This window comes from Grus americana, chromosome Z (assembly GCF_028858705.1).
Source record: "Grus americana isolate bGruAme1 chromosome Z, bGruAme1.mat, whole genome shotgun sequence".
Classification (NCBI taxonomy): domain Eukaryota; kingdom Metazoa; phylum Chordata; class Aves; order Gruiformes; family Gruidae; genus Grus; species Grus americana.
In genome coordinates, this window is record NC_072891.1 from 10,396,606 (window position 1) to 10,420,799 (window position 24,194).

The 24,194-nt window shown below is 46.1% G+C and overlaps 1 protein-coding gene across 2 annotated transcripts; it reads right to left on the minus strand.

Annotated features, from left to right (window-relative positions):
- Positions 1-242: 242 nt before the first annotated feature.
- LOC129199959 (uncharacterized) lies at positions 243-18,743 on the minus strand. Of its 2 annotated transcripts, XM_054811198.1 has the most exons (6): positions 18,392-18,743; positions 7,341-7,805; positions 4,595-4,735; positions 4,109-4,177; positions 3,465-3,555; positions 243-3,105 (listed from the first exon to the last, which is right to left on the minus strand). In XM_054811198.1, exons 1-6 carry the CDS (start codon positions 18,444-18,446, stop codon positions 2,898-2,900), a joined length of 1,029 nt encoding a protein of 342 aa, XP_054667173.1. In that variant the 5' UTR covers positions 18,447-18,743; the 3' UTR covers positions 243-2,897. The 2 variants fall into 2 exon arrangements, with proteins under 2 accessions (XP_054667173.1, XP_054667174.1); XM_054811199.1 differs by lacking the exon at positions 4,109-4,177.
- Positions 18,744-24,194: the final 5,451 nt, after the last annotated feature.

A 24,194-nucleotide genomic window follows, 5' to 3' on the forward strand; every position in this document is an offset into this window, starting at 1 on the left:
CCTTGCTGCAGGAGTGAAATGAGGGTCATCAGCACCACATCAGCCCTGAAGAAGACCTGTGATACCAGAGATGCATCATAACTGGGCTGAGACACACGGGCGCAGTTTGGTATCGTGTTACTCTCTAGTTATGCAGCACTCTTCCTTCAGTGCAGCCTATTGTAATAACGTTAGTGCATCTGTGACTGGGGTGTCTTGCTCATCACTGTTATCTTCTGGAGTGATTTATAAAAGCTCCCTTATAGCTCTTTTTTTTTTTTTTTTAATATGTATATATGTACACATGCATACACACACAGAAAAGCATGTGCTGTAAGGGAGCTTTATATATATATACACACACACCTATAAACAATTTCAGTGCGCCTCCACTTTACAGTCAGGTTTTATTTTGATTATTAATGCTGTTTACAAGCATTGCATTCAGGTGATGGCAGACAGTGAACAGCACACGGGTTGGGTGATTGCTCTGAGTGTTTCTCAGCTAGCTTTCGAAGCAGAGGATGGAAAGTGTCTCCCGCTGTCACCCGGTCCAGCCCCAAGGCAGAATCAGCTATTTTGGAGTCTTTCCTGATGGACGTTTGGCTAACATGCTTTTTAAGACCTCTTGTGATGAAGATCTTGTGATCTTCAGCTCTTCTGTCCATACCTTGGAGAATTTGGTCTATAGTATCTAATGTACTTAGACCAGTGAGAAATAACTAAAAGGTAACAACCAGTAAAAGAGAGGGGGAGAAAACAGTTAAAAAGCCTGTGCTGCTTCACAGTCTTAATTTTTCATTATTGTTTGAGCTACCATTTAATCAGTTCTATGTAAACAATGGTGTTACTGCCTTCATGTTTATGAGCAAGATTAGCATATTAAGTATGAATTATAGAGAGTCATTAACTAACAAGTCATCTGTTCAGCCCATTCAGCAGTAATGAACACAAGCACTTGCTGCTTTGGAAAGCAAAACATTAGCTGAACAAGTATTTGCATTTTACTGGCACTGCATACGTCGTGTTACCAAAGTGTGTCTAGGTTTTGGAGGGCAACAAGTGCCGTGCACTGTAAAGTGATGTGCTCCTCGGACAAAATTTCAAAGGCAAGCATCTTAACTGTGGTAGAAAAAGGTACAAGGGATGTAACTGATAATTGGTGAGGCACTGCATGTGCATTTCAAGTGATTTGTGTACAGAATGTATTCCTACAAATTTTGTGTGTAAAATAATGCTTATGCATTTGGAAACTTGACCCAAGTCTTTGGATTTGTTTTAAAAATGGAAACGTTGGAAAGTCAGAATTTAATTCTGTCTGCGTTGTTTGTGTTCACTGCTTACTGGTGAAGAAAGACTTCTTCCTCTGCCCATGTCTAATGGTAAAATATTTTCCCAAGGAGCATGTGGGAAACCCTCCAGTAAATAATTATGGAATAATCTGTCTGGGGAAGACATTTATTTCCAACCTCTATGATTTTTATGCCCTGAACCAATAATGTTTGTATTTTCTTTCTTGAGACCAGCTAAGTTCTTGGTCATTATAACATCTCACGGCAGTTAACTTTTTACTAGGGTGTGGATCTATGTTTAAAAAGAAAAAAATTACAAAATATGTATTAAAAAAAATCAGAGACTTTAAATTCCCTAGAGACCTTACTTCTGCCTTAGGTTAAATAAAATCAAACTCTAGAGAATTCCGAGCTCCTCTGAAGTAGCACAACAACTTAAGTAAAGTGAAAAGTGTTGTTTGCGTAAGAGACAGGTTAGGATATGGTTTCCCTTGCTCTACTGAACAAATATACTGATGCAGCTCATACTTGTAATTTCTTGGTGTTAGTATTTCTTTCTCCAAATAATTCATGATTTATAGCCATGATTATGATTTACATCATCACAAGATCAGAGAGAAGGAAAGCAAAAATTCATGAACATTAGGAAAGCACCAAGCCATTGCAAGTTTCACTGAGAAAAGATGAGGATTGAGTGTGATGGGTCACAGGTAATTATGCTCAAACAGGAAGTGTAAAGGCTGAAAACAATGTCTTACTCCTTTCTATATTAAAGACTGTATTACTGCTCTAGATGGGAGCAGTGTATCTGTTCATTGACTATTCCATATGACTATAGGAAATTAGAAACTGAAACTGGTATAATAAAATGGCTGAATAATGTAAAATCCCTGACAAGCATCACCGATGTTACTTGTCATTCTACATAAAGAAAGAGCATGTGTGCTGTAATAAGGTCTAATACATCCTAAATTTGGAAACATTTTAAGAGATGCAAGTTCTCTCAGCAGGACTCTTGTAGTGATGCAGAGAGGACAATGGAGTGCTACCTTTTAAGTTAGAAAAATTACTTGCTGTTACTGAATTGATAACTTAGTGGGGAGAGTATTTTGGCAGATATCTGGAAGAGACTAATCTTTGAAGGCAGTGCTTATTAGTTATGTTCTCACATTGACAAAATAACTGACTGCCTTCTGTGTCTGTTGGCAGCTACTTTTATCTTAAAAAGGATTTAAGGATCATCAGGACTTGTGTTTTTCACCTTATGCTTTGTCTCCAAGGATTTGCTTTCTCATATGCTCAGTAACTCTGCAATTTCAAGGCAATGGACAGTTGCAGCTGGCAAGAGTCTTAGCTTCATTTAGCTAAATTTGGGGTTTGTTATGGGTTAAATCAGCTCTGGAAGAGCTAAGCAGCATGTGCCTATACATATCAAACAATCTGCTCTGCTTGCTTCAACTTCATGCTGTGCAAGGAGATTGTTCCCAAGTGTTAAAAAAACCAAATCAAACAGCGCTTACAACTCCCTGTCAGAAGAGCAAGGCTAGGGAGGAGATCGGCTATGGTGGCACTCTTCCTGGTGGGAAGAGTGACACAGGATGGAACAACAGCTCCATTATTTTGGAGCTAGTCCATTTGATAATTGGCATTATCAAACAGAGGAGTGACAGTCCCGTCTTTCCACTCAATGAGGATCTCTCCATGCCTCAAGGAAGGTGAGCGAGATGGTGGAAGGTACGGCTGGGGACCTCTTCGTAAGGGAGATGGCTCCCGTAAGTCAGCTCTGCTGCTGTTGGCTGGAGAGCTCTTCAGAGCAGAGAGTATTTTCTTCTTCCTAGGAGGAGAGAGAAGAGGGTACATAACTGCATCTGCTTATCTTTGGGTTGCTTTTCCATGTGACCTGGATTGGCAACTGTAGTGCCCAAATTCCCTAAAACTTCAGGGATGGTGCAAGGTGTGTAAGGGAGAAGGAGCCAACATTAGTGGCTGCATTTGGGTGGGATAGTGAGTGGGAGGGAGAAACAGGGTGGAAGAGAGGAGAAACCACCAAGAGTGACATCATGGGTGAGCAGACCCAGCTGCTCAGAGCCAGACACTTCAAGTGTGGGACTGGGAAGGGTGCCAAGACCAAGACTTTTGTTCTGAAATGCTGGACAGGGAAGTGGCAAACCAATGAACCTGAGTCTGGCTTACTTGTTGTAATGAACATTGAGTGTCAGTATTATTAATCCCAGTATGAATGCCAAGGGGCTGAGGACCAGCATGGCCGTCTTCCAGTTGGTGCCTGAAAGGACATCATAGAAAACAATCATGTGTTTGCTGTACCTATCCCGGTTCTTATGCAACAGCCATGATTGCCACAAAAACCACCTGTAATGTCCCTGTAGACTAGTAGATAACAGGAAAAGTACTTTGTGCATAATATGAACACCTTACAGCTGCTTTGTGCTGCATGGCATCTCTCTATTGAAAATGGCCACAAAAAGGTTTTCTTTCTTTCTAGGAAAACAATAACTAGTCATGCTTCTCTGCTCTGCAACTCTCTGATACAAAATAAGACGGGCAGGGGGAAAGCACTAGTGCTGGGTATCTATTTCTCCTGGTGAGCTGGGACAAAGCATTTGCATGTTTTTACTCACTTTTGTACTGCAGGCCCGGGGGGATTTGTTTGATTTTTAAAAGGAGGTTTTTTTGACAGGTAATTTGGTGCCCTCGTTCTCTACTGAGCCTCAGCAGGACCCAGAGGAATGTAACTCTATATTGATGGGAAGGTCAGGGGCGCTGATGAGCCTTCATCCACCTGGTCTCTTTCTCCTCTGGCTGATCCCTGGACCTACCTGCAAGCCTGGCCCCAGCATTTTTCCCTCGATTTCCGTGGTGCTTTTTAGAGTGATTGTGGGACACATCTGGGGGAAGAAGCAGAGACTCAGATTAGCAACTTTCACTGTTGGACCAGAGGAAGCTCCAGCTTCCTCCTGGGGCTGCACTATAACCACAAATCCCTTTTGTATGGAGCTGGAAGGGAAAAGGGAACTTTCTTGTTCCTCAGCATTTCCCAGCCACAGATGTTTTTTGCTTCTAGAACATCTGATGACTGTGCCTCCAAGTTAAGACTATGGCCTTATCACTGAACTGCTTGCCAAGGCAAACATCTCAACATGTTGTGTTAGAGTAAAGCCTTGAACCACTCGGTACACATGGAAGTTCTTCAGAAGTACTCAGGTACGTACCACCACTGAAAATACTTGAATAATCTCTAGATGCCACCCATGCTTTCCTTCCTGCTCTTCTCATATATGCATTCAGAAATGAAAAGTGCTCACCCTCATTTGCTGGGAGGTATGCCTGTTTGGTCTTCGCTGGCGACACAGTGCTATTCAATTTGTTAGCCAGAGGTGGGTCAGTCAAGCTCACAGAAGATTCTCTGTCCACGACAGCAATCTTTGATGAATCAATGGTTTTAGCTTGGAAGGAAATAAAGCCAAAATGTGTGTGATTACTGTTTACTTTTTGTACAGAAACCTGGATACACTCAGTGCCCGGCAAGGGAAGGGAACCCAGCCCTACCACATCAGTCCTCTACCCTGCAAGGCAAACGGGTCGTGGTACAATAGCAATCACCTCCTCCTGTGTATCAGGGGTCTTCAAGTCTCACAGATTTCAAAGATGAAATGAACCTCTCGATTGAATCCACAGCCAGAGCAGAGCTTGTTTTCTAGTGGTAAGCAAGGTTGGTCTGGAAAGTATGAGTGCAATGCCAGCTGTTAAAGGATGAGGTGTGAGGAAGAGGCAAGCAGAACTGTAGCTAAGCATCACAGGTATTACCAACACAGCAGATGAAGAAATAATGGTTAATAGTCCATATCTCTTGCAAGGCTCAGTGGTATCTTTTGCTTTGCCAGTCTTATTGCAGAAGTGGGGTATGTAGGATAGCCACTACTGCTAGAGGGGAGGTTGTGGGAAACCTTGTAGCAGCAATAGTCACCCCTCTCCTGCACAGATGAATGTGACAAGGTCAAGAAACTCCTGTCTGCAAGGTTCCTTGCTGCTTATCCCAACCTTCTCTCTTGCTGTGGCATGAGCATCTACAGGTACACGGGTGTAATTTATTGAGCAAATAACCAGCCAAAGTAAAAGTTGTCTGTTGATGGCCAACTGAAACTTTGATAAGAAAGGCCTAAACAAACACATCATACTTTGATGTCATTACTGAGCAGTCAGGGTTTCCCTTCAGTAGACTCTGAACCATGGGGTTGATAGGAAAATTATCAGTATGCACAAGACGCACTAACTGGCACAACCTGATTCAAAGCCTGCTCTGTGTTTATCCTTGCAGCCTTATTTGGGGAGCCTGGCTCTGACGCAGCCCTGGGCTGCCAGGAACATTGCCTTGGGGAATGCAGACGCCCTTTTCACATGCCTTTTTCCCATATCCTAAATGTTCCACGCATTTCCTAGCCTATATTTAACTATCTTATTATGGTATCTGATTTGTATTAGCTGTATTTACCTTCATGTTAAACAAACATTAACACTTGTGACAACTGGTCTGTGATAATTATATGTTAACCTTCTAGCTAGCTAATTAAAAACCTCAGTAAAAAGGCCATCTTATCTGCACATGACAGCCAAAAAAAAAGCTATTGTATCTCTTTTTATTTCAAATTAGATATAGCCTCTTTGTGTCAATAGGTTATACTCATAATCCATTTGCTTATACCAGCCAGATTCATCACACTTTCTATTTACTCATTTCTGCAAAGCTGAAAATCTCAGCGGGGCCATCAAGCCTTGAGGTAAGGAATAGCCTTATGTAAGGGAAGTAATTTCCCCTGAGGAAAGTAGGGAACCTTATCACCTACAGAGTGGACAAACACAGAAAAGTCATTACAAACGCCAGCTCTTTTCTGGTCCCTGGAGCGGAAGAACGGAGAGAAGGAGAGGATGGGGGTAGGAATTGAATGTGATTTTCAGGTCTCAGTTCTGCACAGAACTGCACGAGAAAAGCCCTGAAACCCATGCCTTCCTTTGCATAAGAGAGCAAATGAAAGAGGGAAACAGACTGGACCACGAATTATCAGTGGTTGCCAGTGGGGTTCACTGGCCATCTGACAAATGATGACAGTCACATCTTGGTGCAATGACCATGCCTGAGGCCTGTAAGCCTTGTGTCCAACATGTAAAACTGTGAAAGGACCAGGGTTTCTGCTCTTTTTGTGTCCAGTCTAGGCAGAGGGTAGTGAACACTCATGAAAGCAGAGATTAGATTATTTTCAGCAGAAGCCAAGACCATGAAAATGATAATATAAAACAGATTTTTTATAATATTTGATGTCATGTTTTAGGTTTTCTTAATGCAAGGGGAGGGCAGCACTTTAACTACCTCCCACTACTTGCTGTGCTCATTAGTCTCTTTATGGTTACATCAGGTACCAGGAGTGAGGTTCACTTTTAAGGATCATGAGAGCATGGGATGAAGGTTATAACTGTGGTTTCATTAGTGATAGGAGCACTGTTAGGGTCTGGCAGGAGATAACTGTAACGTGTTGCTTAGAAACTGAAGCAACAATTTCTCATTTCAAATATAGTGGCTCCTCAATAATTCATACAAGTTTAAAAGAGGTTTTCAGCTGCAACCAGTTTTCTTGTTACCAAAAAATGACATCACAAAGTACCAAAAGCCCCTTCAAAGTCTTAAGTGCCTGACTTTATGGGACTTCCTTGGTTGTTTTGGACTTAGGAGGCTCAAGCAATTCCTATATTCTTGGCTCTGGGCACCGATTCAGATGTACTTTCCAAAATATTTGCCTTTTGTCTGTCATCAGAAATGCATCTGGGGTTTAAAGACCTGATCCTGTAAGGTGTTATGTGCTTTCTGGAAAACACTGAACAGCAACTACTGGAAACTGGTGGTACCAAGTAGTTGGGCTGACTTGGAGCCATTTGATATCTCTCCAGATGGGCCCAAAGTGACCCCAAGTTAGAATGATGGATGCAAGCCTGGTGTTAGGTGGCTTGGATGACACCTGAGGTTAGCTGTTATCCGATGCTAAATCTACCTCATCTTACTTTCATAGCTCCACACTCGTGTGTCTACAGCATGTTGTGTTGGTTTGCTGGGCCTCAGAGCTGCTGTCCGGGTAGCAGCACAGATTGTTTCATCTGCTAAAGTTTTCCACTTGCTGAATTTGTCCTTCTCCCTTGTGAAAAAGACCTTGTGGCCTCCTTCCTTGGTGCTGAGGTGGAAGCCCTGCACAGAGAGGCGTCCCTTCTTGCTGCAGGACCATGCTTGGCGTTCCCAGTCCCCGCAGGGCTCCAGCTTGACCAGGACATACTCCTGCCACTTGTGAGCTGACAAGCACTGCTTTGTTTGAAGGCTGACGATGGTCCTGGTGGTGGGGTCCCAGCTCCACTGCTGCTGCTGGGAGTGCACCTTGCAGTCAGTCAGGCTGATGCGGCTGGTCTCATGGTGGGAGACACGAATGCACTTTTCCACCTGGGTGTTCCTTATGAGGAAGCCTTGTCCTTCTGCTACTGTGGTACAATCAGAGCACGGTTTAGTACTGTGAATGTTTGACGCGAAAGTGTCTTCTGAGCACTGGACATTGCAAATGACCTGGGGAAGGGAAGAGGTAACCCGCCAATCCTTTCCTGGATGGGCATGCCCAGCTAGATAAAAAGTTCCCCCAGCTTCCTAATTCCCCAGAATGAGATTCCTTTAAAATGCAGGGTGTGCAAATAGCCAGGAGCAATACTAGAGAAAAATAACAATGACATAAGTCACCCATTTAACTAATGGGGAAAACCCATCCTTGAAAACTTGTACTGTTATGAAATACCTGCCTATATATATTTAGTTCAATATTTCAACTGCTTTAAATAGGTAGGCATCCTTCCCTCCCTCCAAAATAATTGGATGGTTTGGGGGGTTTTTTTGCCCCTATCTGGATCAAATCTTTCTTATAAAAAAATCAGTTGAAGCCCCTGGATTCTTCCCCAGGTGCTATTCATCTAATGGCTACCTGGGGCTAAATGGCCACCTTGGGCTACTGTTTCCATTAAGTGGCTTCTGGTGATATTACAGAAATGCTGGGATAAAACCATATCCCGTCAGAAGTTTGGAGGTACTTGGCTGACACAGCTTATGTAAGTATTGAAATACACCTGGATTTAGCACACTTGACATTGGTCTGTGCTCCCCAGGCATAAAGGTACCGTTTTTAAGGACCTCTTTGTAAGAGAGAGATGTTACAGCTGCCCCACAGTAGACACACAATTTGAAGTAATTTCATGGAATCATAGAATGGTTTGGGTTGGAAGGGACCTGAAAGATCATCTAGTTGCAACCCCCCTGCCATGGGACACCCTCCACTAGACCACATTCCCCAAAGCTCCATCCAGCCTGGCCTTAAACACTTCCAGGGATGGGGCATCCACAACCTCTCTGGGCAACCTGTTCCAGTACCTCACCACCCTCACAGTGAAGAATTTCTTTCTAACATCTAGTCTAAATCAAACCTCCTTCAGCTTAAACCCATTCCCCCTTGTCCTGTCACTACACTCCCTGATAAACAGTCCCTCTCCAGCTTTCCTGTAGGCCCCTTCAGGTACTGGAAGGCCGCAATTAGGTCTCCCCAGAGCCTTCTCTTCTCCAGGCTGAACAACCCCAACTCTCTCAGCCTGTCCTCGTAGGAGAGGTGCTCCAGCCCTCTGATCAGCTTCGTGGCCTCCTCTGGACTCTCTCCAACAGCTCCATGTCCTTCTTGTACTGGGGCCCCCAGAGCTGGACTCAGTGCTCCAGGTGGGGTCTCACAAGAGCAGAGTAGAGGGACAGGATCACCTCCCTCGACCTGCTGGTCACGCTGCTTTTGATGCAGCCCAGTACAATTTCTGTAACTGCTTTTAATAGCAATGGGTCCCAGCATCTCTGATGACTTAGGATGGATATCATCCTGTTAGCTGGACAATTGCCCCTGTTTTCAGTACAAAATCATCAGGTGTGGCCTGTGAAGATCCTGAGCAAAATGTTAATTGCTAAAGCATCTGTCACTGACACAGGTGTACCTTCTGCTGTGTACTTTATGCCTAAGACAGAGGGATAGATATAAAATTTTCCAGTTTCTGCACATTCTAAGAAATCTTTTAATTTTAATTAAAATTAACACATGGTAACTCCCAGCTTTTGCTGTGACTTTTTTCTTCTCTTTTCCCCAGGAGTCAGAGTTATAAAAGCCCAATCAGCATACAGTATTGAGCATAAAGAATAAGAGGTGACTGAGAGGTGATGTTAGACAAGAACACTGATGTTTATCTAAACAACTATTTCTGCAGAGTTTCCCCTCTCAAAACAAAGAACAATACTTTTCCCTGGCAGCAAGTATTTGGCTCAGTACCTGAAAAAAATAATGACAGTGTAAACAGAAGACAGTACACAATACCAAGAGTATGAACAATAGCTTAAAAGAGCTATTATGTTTTCTCTCAGGAAATTCTAGGGGTCTGCTAGATTAATAGTGCCTGTTGGTTGTTAAATCAGAAACATCTCAAGGCTTTGTGCTCAGCCTGAATGCATGGGGAGAGGCAGCCAGAAACCACCATACAATTCCTGCACTGGCTCTGAGACGAGGATGGATGTGTCTGTGCTGGGATATTCAGTTTCATGGACCTGTAAGAGCCACCGATACAGGCAATTCCTGCCAAGCCCATGTGCCTAAATGGAAATTAAATTTCTGGGGGATCTGTTGACAGCTTGTAAGTCCTGTCCTCTTTACCCTTTATTGAGGGCTGAACAGAGGGAAGATCTTTAATGCACCTTGGGCTTTAGTTTCTGCCAGCTTCCAAAGGCAGGAGAAATGTCTCATATATAATCTCCCACAAGCTTTAGAAAATCCAAAGGGATTAATACAATCCCCCTACTATGTTTTTTCTAGGACCTGGATTCCAGGATTCTCAACTCTTTGCTTCATCTTAACTAGGAGAAACCCATTTCTGAAGTAATGATCTGAGAGCCACATAAAAACAGAACAGGGGAACATGAGAACTGTGCTGGGTCAGATAAAATATCTGTGATGCCCAGTATCCTGTCTCCAGCACTGGGCTGGAGCCTATTCGTATTTGCTAATAGGGGAAGAGGGTAAAGAGCTCACTCAAGACAGCAAGGACACCAGTGCCTCCTTCCTAAATGTATCAGCTAGTTAAGACAGCATTGCTGGATATTTATGATTTTTTTTTCCCCATGTACACTACATTGTGTGTACTTTGAAGTTCAAAAACCATTTTATTGCTCAATCGGTATCATGAGCTCCTTCTTCAGCTCCATGTGGTCAACTTCAGATTTGATTATTCTCAATAATTTTGTGCCATCAGCAAACTTTATTACTTCCATTTTTCACCCCTTTTCCAAAGATCACTGTGTCAAACAGCACTGATGTTTTGTTGGCACCTGCTGATATCTTCATTCTGCTGTGATCACTGTTAACTTATTCCACCTCTTTCTTCCAACCTATGGGTGAAATGACTCTCTGACTCCATGAGAACGGAGTTTCTTAAGCGCCTTGGTGGAAGTATCTTACCAAAAGCCTTTTGCAAACACAAGCACAAGGTCTAGATCAGCTTACTACATTTATGTGCTCATTGATGCCATGGATGTTGGGCATTCCCACTACAAAAGCTGTATTGACTTTTCGCATATTTGTCCATCTGCAAATTCTGCTCTTTGTTTCTACTGACTTGCCTGATGCTGAAATCAAATCTAGTGACCTATGTTTCCCCATGATGAACACTCTTAAGGTGGACATAATTGCTGTAACACAGTACTTCGGTGCTGAAGCTGCTTTAAGTAATGTTGATAATTTTGTTTGACAACACTCTTCAAGCTGCAGAGTGGCTGCCATGTGAGGACCTCCCTGACCATGCCTGAAGTGAACACCAGCACCAATAATCCATTCAGCCTTTCACTCCTGCCCTGCCTTGGTTGTCCTTCTTACATTTACATCAGTTAGTCGTTGGCCTTCTTACCCTCACCGTATTCCTACTTCAGATATATTTGAAAATTTCTATTAGTTTTATATGCTCGCTCTCTATATAGGTTGCTTCTCTAAATCTTTTTCTCATATGTTTTATTATGGGTTTTGTTATTAAACATACTGTGATCTCCTTTTTTTTTTTTTTTTTTTTTTTTCCTTTTCCTTGCTTGGCAATGAGTGTCCATTTGAATGTTTCAATTTTAAAAAAAATTTGAAGTGCATTGCTGTTTAACTCAGCCAGCAGACTGGTGTTTTGTTCCCTCTGTACAGTACCTGGTGGTATACGTTCCCCTCTAAAGAATCACTGTTACCTGCACATTAGCAGCAATCATTGCATGCCCCTATGTTATCTATCAACCTTTTTCACTTTTGATCTGCCCCTTTCTACCAGACTTTTTGGGGTTTTTTGCAGGTCTCAGTTTTCAGAGACTCACCCCACTGAAGGTCCAAGGAAGCCCGCCTGCCACAGGAATACATGTGAGCTGAGGAACCTCAACACTGCAATTGGAGTGCTTTCCTTTGAGATTTGTGTAGCTCCTCAGTAGAGTATGACACCAAGTTATTAATAGATTTTTATCTTCACACCATACCTCAGGTCCAAAAATATAACCACTGTTTTACAGCTTGGGAATAGAGGTCTAGCTAAACTTTGCTTGGTTCAGTATTATGCAGGAGAATGGCAGTGAAGGTGGGGCCATAATCCTTCTCTGAACTGTAGTCCGAGTGTCTTCCCTACAGATGATGACATTGAGCTCTCTGTAAGGCTGCCTATTAACATTGGGATTTTCTTTGAGGTGTTTTGTGTGATCCTCGCCAACCCAGATGTGAGCCTGTGTCTGTCGTACAGGTTCACCATTCACTACCCATGTGTTATTGCTTTCCTGAGGTTGAGATGTTGCTATCTAAGTGAGCAACTTACAGTTAGATACAGGTAACTGGCAACAATCATTGCACATGCCCCACACAGTCATAAGGGGTAGACTGGCAAATAAAGCTGGAGTATATTTACTTTGAGATACACGTCAGGCACCAAGAATTCTTACTCAGGAGGCAAAATGACTTTTTTTTCCCAACATTGTCATCAGCCCTAACATTTTGGGAATGTTAACCAGGAGCAAGCAGAACATCCAGTGTAGTCTCTGGGGATAGGGCTCTGCGTCTCTGGAAAATGCCACCCTCATCCAGAGAGCCTGAGTAGATGCCTGCTTTGAGCTGCTCATGCTTGAACATTTTGGCCTCTTCATATTTTTAGGAACAAAATAAACAGTTTCTAGCAAAGGCGCTTGATGCCAGCTCATTTGTCCTATGATACTGCCACTCTGTCTGGTTACAAGAAAGAAAAGCAAGCATGGCCACCCTTGGGAAATGCTGTTCCTTGTAGGATTAGGAGCAAAAACCATGCAATGTTCCTAATTAAGGTAATGCCACCAGGAAAGCCTTGGCTACCAGTAATCCCAGTCTGGCTGGGAAAGTTTCTACCATTTCTAAGCAGTGCCTGTGATGGCTTGATCAAAGCCATTTGCAAATCATTTGGGGATGGGTTGTTCTCTCTAAAGGCTCTGCGGAGGGAAGTCAGAGCTGAGCAAGCACAGGTTCCCAAAACACTCCAGGTCACCTCAGAACCTCAGCATTGGCTTTGGCCTCTTTTGCCTTCCCTGGTGGGGTTCTTAACTTTTGGAAAAATCCTGTAATTGTCTCAATTTCTCTTGCCACGTGGGTGTTTTCTGTGGGGAGAAGATGACCACTAAGATACAGTCAGGAATTTACCTTTTCCTGTCTCTACCTGTCCTCAAAGGCATACATCCACCTGCAGCAGCCACAGCACCTCTCATAAGGACTGCTTTGTGGGAACATCCCATGACCCAGGAGAGCTCCCAAACGTGGCTTTTCTTGGGTACCACCATATGACAGCAGCTCATATCGAGTCACCCAGGCCATGCCAACAGCCGCTTGGAGAAATGTCTCCAAGCTGTTTCTGCTGTTTCCACCCAAACTGAGCACAGCACTAGGGGTACACGTACCATAGAGGAGAAACCTTGGAGCCAGCAGTGCCATAGCCTAAGTTATGGTGAGACAAGCCAGAGAGTTTCCTGCTTAGGTAATCTGCCTCCACTGTTTACTGCTACAGGTGATCATATCTTCTCTACTAGTGGACACTGACCCACATTGTTCTCATATACATTACATATGTTCGCCTCCTTGCATAACTCCCCCTGAATATCAGCTGTCCCAAGATTTAGGGTCCCCTTGTCTTGTTGGACTATTGCAGCAGTTCAAGGGGCATCAGTGGGATGAGGATTTGGAAGACTCCCATCCTCTCTAGTTGCCCTAGCTCTAAAAGCAGCCATGAGGGACTCCAGCTCCTCCTACCAGAAATGGCCCCAGCCCAAAAGAAGAAAAAATAACCAGAGAGTTTGTGGAAAGACATTTTTAACAGCTTAGCACTGTGGTGATGCAGACAACACCTCTCTCTACCCTGGTATTGATTATTGGACTCTCTCTCTTCAGGCAAGCACAGCATCTAACCTCTCATGCCTTCCTGCCCTCACTGCTGGGCCTCATGCTGGTAATGCAGAACTACCACATTTTCTATCCGTATGCCTTACTCGCATTAAAATTCAGGACTAAATGTAGAGTGGGGCTTTTGTAGCACATCTACAAAACCAGGCAGTCTAGAAAGATGTTGGATGAAGACAGAAGGGACTTTCATCTGACTAACCACAGCAGCAGGAGCAATTCACTGTGATGGCCTGAAGTTATCATAACCTGCCATGAGCGAAAACTCAGCCAAATGTCTCTTCTGAGCAGGAGGGGAAGCTGTTTCTGAGCTACCCTGAGCCCAGCAGGCTGTTTCTACCTCTTGCAGAGGGTCAGGACTAGATAGAAATGAGAAGATGCAGTAGCAGAAGAGGGAAGCTCCCGGTTAAGGCAGGAGGGTTCCCCATGCAGATAGAGCTCAGTGCAAGACATGGCCCTGTAAGATCACTTGTAGGAACATTACATTGAATCTAATTGAAGCAAGCAGCTTGAGATGCTGTCAGGTATGGACAAACAAGGCCTTGAATAAATAAGCAGGAGCAGGCTTGAATGCAACTCAGCAATAACTCCTTCTCATGAAAAGATCTCCCTCCATCCAAGGGAGCAAGCCTCTCTCTGCTGCCAGTGCAGGAGACCAGCCTAGGATCATGGGATGAGGAAATTAAAACCAGTCGGAAGGCACTTGCTGTCATAAGAGGGTGGTGACCCAGATGTGTTTGGTCAAAGGCAGGAAATCCAGATGTGCACAGGGGAGAAGTGAGATTAGCACTCTGTTGTCTATTTTGCCTGACTTCATGCCAAAGACCAGCATGGCAGAAGGTGAGATTAGGGTTTGGTTTTTTTTGCAAAACAGGCTGTTTGCCTGGAACAAACATTAGCTTTATTTTGCCCCAGTCCTCCCTCAGCCTACAACTATGATTACTTGGATGTAAAGTTTAGAGACACAAATATCCATGACAGGTCAGTGGATGTGGCCAATCTACCTATGGAAAGGATAATGCTAGATGGAGCCTTGGTGAGCAAACAGGTGCCTGCCCATCAGGCCCAGCAGAACAGGCAGAACTGGAACTGGGTGAGCAGCTACCTGGCAACTGCGAGCTCTGCGTTTATGGGAGCACAATTTCCATCACTTCGAGCAGCAGATCAGCTCTTATCAAGCTGTGTCATTTTTATAGAGAAGTCAACAAAGCCTACTGGTAACTGCCAGTAATTAGCTGGCAAATGGCTTGTTGGTGCAAGCACCTGATTGCAAATACTTCTTGGTCTACACTCATTATTTTCCAGTAACACATCTCTCCAAGAGTAGCTCCCAACTGTTGCTTCTGGCAACCACACTGGGCTGTGTTTTTTCCCAACCATTGCCACTTCCTTAAGAATATCTTGCTTTTGGTTGACCAACAGGGCTTCATAGCTTTCCACATTACTGCAAGGTCCCCTTTTGACCAAGACCTCCAAGGGAGCCGAGCAGCCATAGGAAAAGAAGGAAGGTTTCGGCATGGAAAAACACATGGATAAATCATGGGAAGCAGAGGAGCTTGGTGAAGTCAACATGAAGCTGATGTATGCTGGGAAAACCAGTCCCTGGGGCAATATGATGGAGGTCTATAAAATCCAGAGAGATCTGCAGAGGATGGGCAGGGGCTGACTGGCCAAGGACTGATCCCAGATGGGACAAGGAGTGCCAAAAAAAGACTCAAAGTGTGCAGGAGGTGGCTGTGCACCCAGCAGCCATGCATCCTTGCTGCCAGAGAGAGTCTGCATAAGTCAAGGGAGGAGATCCGATAGCTACTGAAGAGTTGAACACACCAGGGTCAGGAAATCCCCTGAGCAGAAAACAGTTGGAGGCTGGAAAAGTATATGGGGGAGGAGAAGTATCAGATAAGCTTGGCCTTTCTGCTTCTTCAGTGCAAGATGATTAGGGCTGCCTTAGGAGAGTGGGGCATGAGGGGCCAGCACTGCACATGGGCCTGGGGCAGAGAAGAGCAGCCCCCAGGATCTGGGATTGGGACAGGATACCAAGTAGAGCCACCACCAGCCTCACACTCAGTGCATGAGAATTGAGAGTCAGTGTTAAATGCAGTGTTATTTCAGCATTTTTCTTACTGCTTGTATGTGTGCAGATCCTGCTAGTGCTCAACTTCCCACCATCCATCGGACCTCACTGGGTTACCATTAGGCTTGACCCTTAAAAAACCACTTCATCTCTCTCCCTGCTTGCAGGGACTTTCCAGAGAAACCACTGTCAGAAACAATTTTGGCAATTACAGGATTTCCAGTAGGAAACAGAACCCTCTAAGTCCTGTCGAGAGCAAGCACCTCTGTCCTGCTGGCAGCCTTAAAACTCGGCAGCCCCAGGCAGGACAGGATGGGGAGAGGCTGCTGCAGGTGGGAGATCAGCCCTAAGCAAGAACATGTTTGCTCTCTACTTGTTGAGCTTGCTTTGGGCTTTGCCACGTATTGGGAAGATAAATTCCTTGCTTGCAAAAGAGTTGTCATGTTATTAGTGGTCTGGCTGAAATGCAGTGGCTGATTATGTAGCCGCACCAAAAGCATTTCACTGGAAAGGAAAAGAAATGTCATGTGGAAACGTCCTGTGATCCTCCTTAATTTACTAATAAAACATAGCCACGGGGCTCCTGTCGTGTGGCAGTAGTAAAGAACTGCTTCTTCTAACACCAGACAAGATCTGTATTACAGCAAGAGCAAGAGAAAAACCCTGCAGGCTATTCTGCTCTTCTGGCATCCCACCATGGTGTCACTTCCAGGTCCTAACCAGATCTTCTGTAACTTTTAAAAGATGCACAAGTATTCTCACCCCTCACTAGTACAGTGACATACCCTCAGCCTGGGGCTTTAAAAAAAAAGAGAGATTCAATTCACTAAATTTACTTTAATTGGCAAGATTTGGGGTGCAAAAAACAGCAATAGATGGAGCAAAAGTCAAATCTGTAGGAGCACAAACCTCTCCTTTGCCTTGGCTGCGGAGCTAACCGGGGGTCAGTTGCTCAAAGCAGCCCAGGGAACTCGCACTTAGAGGTTGCGGAGCAGGGAATGGCAAATAAAAGGGCTGGAAGGCATATCTTGTGAAGAGTGCCTAAGAACTCTGGGCTTGTCTAATTTGGAGAAAAGGAGGCTGAGGGGCAACCTCGTTGCTCTCTACAGGTTCCTGAGGAGGGGAAATGGAGAGGGAGGTGCTGGGCTCTTCTCCCTGGGACTCAGTGGTAGGACGTGTGGGAACAGTTCAAAGCTGCATCAGGGGAGGTTCAGACTGGACATTAGGAAACATTTCTTTACTGAGAGCATGGTCAAACACTGGCGCAGGCTCCATAGAGAGGTGGTCGATGCCCCAAGCCTGTCCGTGTTTCAGAGGCATTTGGACAATGCCCTTAACAACATGCTTTAACTTTTGGTCAGCCCTGAATTAGTCAGGCAGCTGGACTAGATGATTGTTGTAGGTCCCAACTGAAATAATACTCTATCCTATTCTAGGCATTATGGTCAGAGCTGACAGTCTGAGTTTTGTCTTTAAGGAACAAACATTGCAGCTGTGCAGCCCAAATAGTTGTAGTCCTTGTAGGTGTAGGGAGCTTGAAAAGCTCTGAGCAGGTAACCTGCAAAACTGCAGGACTGCCCTCCTTGCAGCTTCAGGGACTGAATGAACCTTGAAGCCCTTCAGGGATTTATTTCAATGAATCTCTTTCAACCTGGCATCTCAGGCATAACAAGAAGTGAATTACTTATTAGCTCAGGGTCTTCACCCATTTTTAAAGAAAAGAGGTGCTTCCCACTGCCCATGATGGGATGGGAAAGACCACGGGTAGCACCGCTCCCAGGTAGCTGTTCCTGGGTAGCACCACTCCAGCTCTGCAGGATGATGCTCGGCAGGACTTCTGCTTTCCTCATCTACCCATGCATGTCAAAAACAAGGCTGCTTGGATTCAAAATCCCACTGTATACAGGCAGGATACAGGATTTGAGTGATCTTAGCAAGCAGCTGAATGTTAACATGAGCCACTACCAAGTTTGCTCTGTGGTGATGAACGGTGCAGGCTCTGCAGCTCCCCAGCACGTCCCACTCCCACCCAACTGCCACAGAAGCAGGACTAACACAATGAGGTCCTGCTCCCCTTCACCACTCTCTCCCATGCTGCCAGCACGCTCTGAGCCCACTCACCTCTGCTGGGAAGGAGCAGCTGGAGCAGGGAGCAAACACAGTGCTCGGGAGGTGTCTTAGTGCCTGTCTCACTTCCAGAGCAGGTTTATTCATCCACTCCTCTTAGCCGTCTAAAAGCACTTTATAAAAGTGGCTGGCATGATACCATGCTGTCCCTGGCCAAGCCATCCCAGCACCTTGCCAGCCTGTTCCTCACTCTTCTGTACCCCTGTGTTTAATCCCATTTTAAATGCTGCCCTGAAATGTAGTCACAGGCACTTGTTTTACAGCTGGTAGGTTCAGAGCTCTGCAGCCCAAGCAATACTTCAGCAAGAAAGCAGGTTAAAAGCTGGGGGGCAGTTCACTTCCCACTTTCCAGCTACCCCGAAGGAGGAGAAACTTACCCTCAAGCCAAGGAAGGAGGCAAATACAGCCCAGGCTCAGCCTGAAAAGCTCCATGGTCTGCCAGCACAGCAGCGGGGAAGGAGCCCCCAAAGCCTCTTGCCTGTGAGGAGTGCCAGGCAGCTTGCTTTTCCCCCTTCCTCTGTCATTCACAGCAGAAAAACCTGCTCGGAAGAGAAAAACTCTTTTGTCTTAGCGCTGGAGACTTGGCAGCCTGCTTATCAGCAAAGGATCAGCTCGGAGACGCGGTCTCGGTCAGTGGTTATCCCTTAGGAGAAATCATATGATGAGCCAGGGTGGCGGGGGGGGACACAGGGCTGAGATGCTTGCAGCCGCCAAGCTCGGCTCCTTAGAAGCCACGGTTGCTCCCAGCAATGAGCCGAATGCTAAGCAGGCTGGCGCGCTGCCTTCACCAGGGCTGGGAGCGGAGGAGGATGCAGGGCTGGCCTGGCAAGAAAAGGCAAAGTTCAGTAGCAGTGCCCGGAGGGGCGTGGGATGCGTCTGCTGAAACCCTGCGCTCGGCTGTCCGTCACAGGGTCGTTTTCTTGTTAGGGAGAAATATCTCCACCGAGATGAGTTTAAGCACCGTTATAGGTCACAGTGGAGATAAAAGCTCACAAACCTGTTGCGAGGTTCCTGGAGATGGAGGGTGATGCAGGGGGGGAGCCAAGCTCCTGGCTGGGGAGCAGGGTCCTGCTGCGGGTCTGCCCTGATGCTCGCCCTGAGGGTCACTCGGGTTGAGTTTGTTTTTTTATGCATCAGTGTGGGCTCTGCACAGAGGGAAAACTACACATCTCTCCCCAAGGGACAGCAGCAAAGGCTGTTGGGTGAAACAGCAGCAGGGGAAGCCAGAGGTACAATTTAACTAGTGAGATGCTCCCATTCAGCCACATCCTCTCTGCAATTGTCTGTCCCACCTGCTTGCTGGGGTCGTTCTCACTCAGATATATCATTAGCCCTTTTGCATAAAAACACTTAAAAATGATGGCTTCACATTTACTTTTGAGGTCAAGTCCTGGATGGCACCAATGTCACATCTCCCATGTATGCCCATGAGACCAGGAGTCACTTTGAGAGCTGGGAGCTGCTTTGTTTAATGGCCAAGCTGTCAAATTAAAACAGTGCAGTGTCAGCATCCATGTATGGGCACGGGCTTGGGTCAGAGCCTTGTGAAGGTGCAGTTTCCTCTGTGCCCAGCCTGGGCTGATGGCTCCCAGCTTTCCGCCTCTCAGAAGGTGGATCTGGCTTCGAACCAGACTGGCTTCTTCCCAAGGGGATGCAGATATGGCAAGGGTTATCCTACGGCCAAAGGGAAGGCTGAGGCAAGTTCTTGCCCTGGTGAGGTTGTTCCTGCCTGGCCACAGTGCTGTGTTCAAGAAAAATACCACACAACTGGTTTCTTTGGGATTACTGGTTTCTTTTGCCCATGTGAATGTGTCAAGTTGCACTAAATACCAGGCATTTTTATATTTCAAAAAGCACAGGTGTTAAACTCTCCTTCGCATGACTGGGGTTGAAAATGCAAATGCTCTCCACTGTGTTTGCTAAGTGAATGTGTCTCTCCCACAGGAAGAGGGAAGAGCTTGGGGCAGAGATGTCTCCCCGTTGGATGGAGAACATTACAGCAAGTATCCTGGTGGAAAGGTTCCTGTGCTCCTTTACCATGGATCCTGCTATTGGTCTGACCCTGGGAGCTGATACATCTCCTGTGTTTCTCCTTCTGGCCCTTCCAACCATTTCACGCAAGGGAAACTGAGGCATGGATGTCTCCCAATTCACTATATCTTATTTGCTTTTTAACACTCAGAAAGCCTTTCCCTGTATGTGCCAGAAAGTTGTCCTTCTCCTGCCAGGAAGGGGGATGTCAAGGATCTTTGCTGCCATTTTAGCATGGGCAAGACCATGCAGGGTCAAGCTACAGGTCTACTCCCAGGTCTGAATCCAGCAGGGACCCACAGGGATGCTGAGAGAAAACTAGGAAAATATTAACTGTGTCCCCTACTCTTTTCTTGCCATTTTCAGCTCAAGATTTCCCAATCCCAGTGTGTTTACCAGCTCTCCTGCCTCTGCATGATGGGCAGCTCAGCCCCTGTCACCTCTGTGGTGAGAACGATCATGTCCTCATTCCAACCACTTCCCTTCTTGTTGCTGATTTTTAATCTTGCCAGGACCTTCCCTCTTATTCTCAGTATCCTCTGTTCCTGTTGCGGCCTTTTAAACTCTCTGCAAAGCCTTTAGGAAATTCAGGTGTTTTCTTTTCCAGGGTGCGATTCCAGATTTTTGAAGGGTACCTTCTTACTTCAAATAATGTCTCCCACCTACTGTTAAGCCACATTCATTTCCTAACCCTAAGGAAAGGAAGGAAAGGAAGGAAAAGTCTCCAGCTTTTCTTCTAGAGGGCATGTGCTGGTGCTTCTCTTGCATCTTGGCTCAGCTGTGCCCTGGGTCTGGTGCCATCACCTCTGGCTGGCATCAAGGGTGACGAGGGATGTCACAGCACAGAATCTGGCTGCCGTCCTTGCTGCCCACCACCCTGCCCTGGGGCACTGGACCATAGGTCTGTTCCATCCGGAGATCTGCTCCATCCAGAGATGCAACTTAACACTGTATCCAAAGGCAAATCCTTTTTTTCTGGCTTTGGCAACCCCTTAATGAGATACAGGATGTTCAGGCTGCCACTGAACCTCCAACTAGCACTGTATTGAGGAGAGCCCAACCCAGAAAACATTTTTAATCCCTTGAGAACAGTGGTCACTCTAAAAGTGACATGTCAGCCCAGATCAAAATAAATCAGTTGAACATTAGCCACTGAGATTTTTAAGGTTTCAGGGCATCACTTTGGCTTTATTTCTTATACATGCAAGAATGTATTTGCATATAAAATTGCTCTCTAGTCTTAGAGCTCATTCTTCCATGATGCATTGGCTTGTTTACAGCATGGTGTAGCCTCATGCATAGGGATGTTTTATTCAAATTGTTTGCATGGCTTTTCCCAGGCTGTCCCTAGGAGAGGGCAAGCTACTTTCCAGCTGTAGCTGTGGAGCAGGATAGTCCCATAATTGCTGGCTCTTGGTCACGTAATTTCCACATCCAGTTAGTCCTTGCTGACCTGAGTCCCGCGGAGCACCCTTATTCTTGGCTCCATCATCAGTTTGATGGGTGCATTGCTTTTTATTCGTCATTTTGCAGCTCACAGTGAATTTAATCAGAGTGAAGTGATGAGCAAGTGAAACTTCACCTTCTGATAGGGGCATGGTGTTACCCATCACATCTTCAAATGCAGGGATGATTCACCAGTCACCCAAGTGCAACCCTGTCTGGTGTGGGACTGGCGCTGCTTTCTGGCACACAGCAGTCAGATATTTTGCCAGTAGCCAAATATTTTGCTAGCTTAAAACCCAAGGGATACTCAGAAACAGCACAGCCATCTGTTAGGCTTTCACCCCAGCCTTGGAGCCAGCAAGACTCTTTACTGAGCTTAAAATCTGAGCTCAATTCTGTACCCTGTGTCATCCCAGGACAGGGATGGCAAAACTCTCACCAGGTCCCTGGGGTGAGGAGAGCTAGGGCTGTGCGGGGGGCTCTCCAGTTGTTCAGTATTTTAGGGATGACATCTTCCTCTCTCCCTGGGTAACCTCCTTCGGGCAGAGGTGCAAATGATCATTAGCTTTTTTTTTCAGCTGTGTGGCCTTTTGCAGGTTTTGCTGTCTGGGTGCCTGGTTCAAAGTGCTTGTGAAAGGATCAGCTTCAGCCATGCTGGGTAATTTCTGAAAAATGCAGGAAAGTCTCTCTTGCTTATGACCAGGCTGAGTTTTGGTGGTAAAACTCCTATCACATCCCTCTGGCTGCTGGCTGGCACTAATCACGATTCGTTCCTCCATCCACATCCGCTTTGAAGATGGACTTTCATTGCCCTGGTTGAAGCTGGATAAGTGTCAAGGCAAGGTGAGGGGTCCAGCCATCGTGGGGTTGTCTGTGCAGTGAAACCTTTGATCACAGAGACGCACTTGGCATCAAATGTATAGGAAAAAAACCACAGTAAAGATCCTATATCTGCACGAAGGGATGCATAAGGGAAAAGAGATTTTTACATATCAAAACTCTCCTGTGGCCAGGAAGTGGAGCTATTCTGGGATAAAGCAGCACTTCCAGAGATGCCTGGGTGAGATGTGGTCCTTGCAGCCCTGCTCCCAAGTAAGCAGCAGGCTGAGACTGTGGGGAGCCCAGACCAGATGCCCTCAGTCTCCCCAAGAGCCTCTTCTCCCACTGTTGGGTGCATCAGTGCTGCAAGAAGTCCCACAGGGGCAGGTATGGGATAAATTGCCCAGGACCCCTCATCCTGGCAGGCAGTTGGCTTAACCCATGCAGAACCTGAAGCATCCTTCAAGGACCTACCTGGAGCACTTGATGCTCGTGGTAGGTTTCTGGCTCATTCTCACAGGAAAATAGCAACTGAGAGTGGCTCCTCTCCAAGGTGAGAGCCTTCAAGCGTTGAGCCTCCTTATGTTGCTGCTATTGCAGGCAGCTCCCAAGGGCTCCCTCTCCAAGCAGAGCCTCCAACTGAGCCTGGGTCTAAATGGAAGAAAGCCCAGCTCAGACCCAGGTCCCTTCCTGTTTTATTCCTTCACCTAGCATGAGCCCAGCTCACTGACTTCATTTAGAGCAGCTTGAGATGAGAGCACCGTTTCCCCCCCCCGCCTTTTCCTGTATTTCCACTGTCCCTCAGACTGCTCACATGATTGCAGCTGCGGCACCCAACGACCTTTTTCCCCTTTGCCTGTGCTTTGCTTATTGCTCTGTGCTTTCTTTGCTTATTCATCAGGTGAAGGCACCTCAAAAACTCCCTGGAGCTCCTCACAAGTGCTGATCCTGATGCAACAGGGTCTGACAGGCTCAGTGCTGCCCAGGGGATGCCTGATGACCGGTCACCTCTCAGCCCTAGGACAAACCTGGAAGCACTCCCTGGGTTTCAGCCTGGGCCACTGGCTCAGCAGGTGGAGCTCCTTCCCAAGGATGTGGGCAGAGAGGCTCTCAGCATGCAGCTGGATGCTGTGGCCACCACTTGCAGCTTGGAGCAGCACAGGGCCACGGTCTGGAGGTTCAGGAGTCAGAGAGAGCCCTGACATGGGGAAAAAGTTAATTTTGAAGGTTTTTTTCTGCTGGCTTGGGAAGGAGGGGTTTGTTCATATAAGAAGACGGGAGTGGGACTTTCTACTGCCTGCTTTTATAGCAATTAGGACTGAAAGACCTGTGTAGTGAACTCTGCTTTATTCCCAGTAGTGAGGGACTGAGATCCTCTGGATAGGGAAAAAGCCCTGGTAATATTTCCACTCTACACCTGAGCTGGATTTGCATGGCTCCAGGGGGTTTATAGCACTGTCAGGCTTTCATGGAGTTACCAATGTTGCAGCAGCATTTTGTACAGGCACAAGTCAGCAGAATCTGTGCAGCCACCTTCTTGCTGAGATGAGCTAAAAACCCTCCAGGCATCAGAAGCCATGGGGAGCAGTGCAGAGACCCCCATATCAGCATGGCTGCCAGAAATAAACCTGCTCAGAGCAGTCTGGTGGGTGTGAGCTGGTGCAGGTCTCTCCGTGCCACTGGTGCATCCCTTCAGGATTCAGCCACAAACCTCCCAGCAGGTCAGATTCTGCTGCTGATATGGGGTTAATATGAACCAAACTGCCGTTTCAGCCCAAGGACCCAGGTGAGATCCCCACGGGCCAACAGTCAAGGCAATGAGTCCAGCCATCACTGTTGCCCGCGCTGGAGCTATCAGGAATTGCTCAAAGCTCAGAGCTGGGG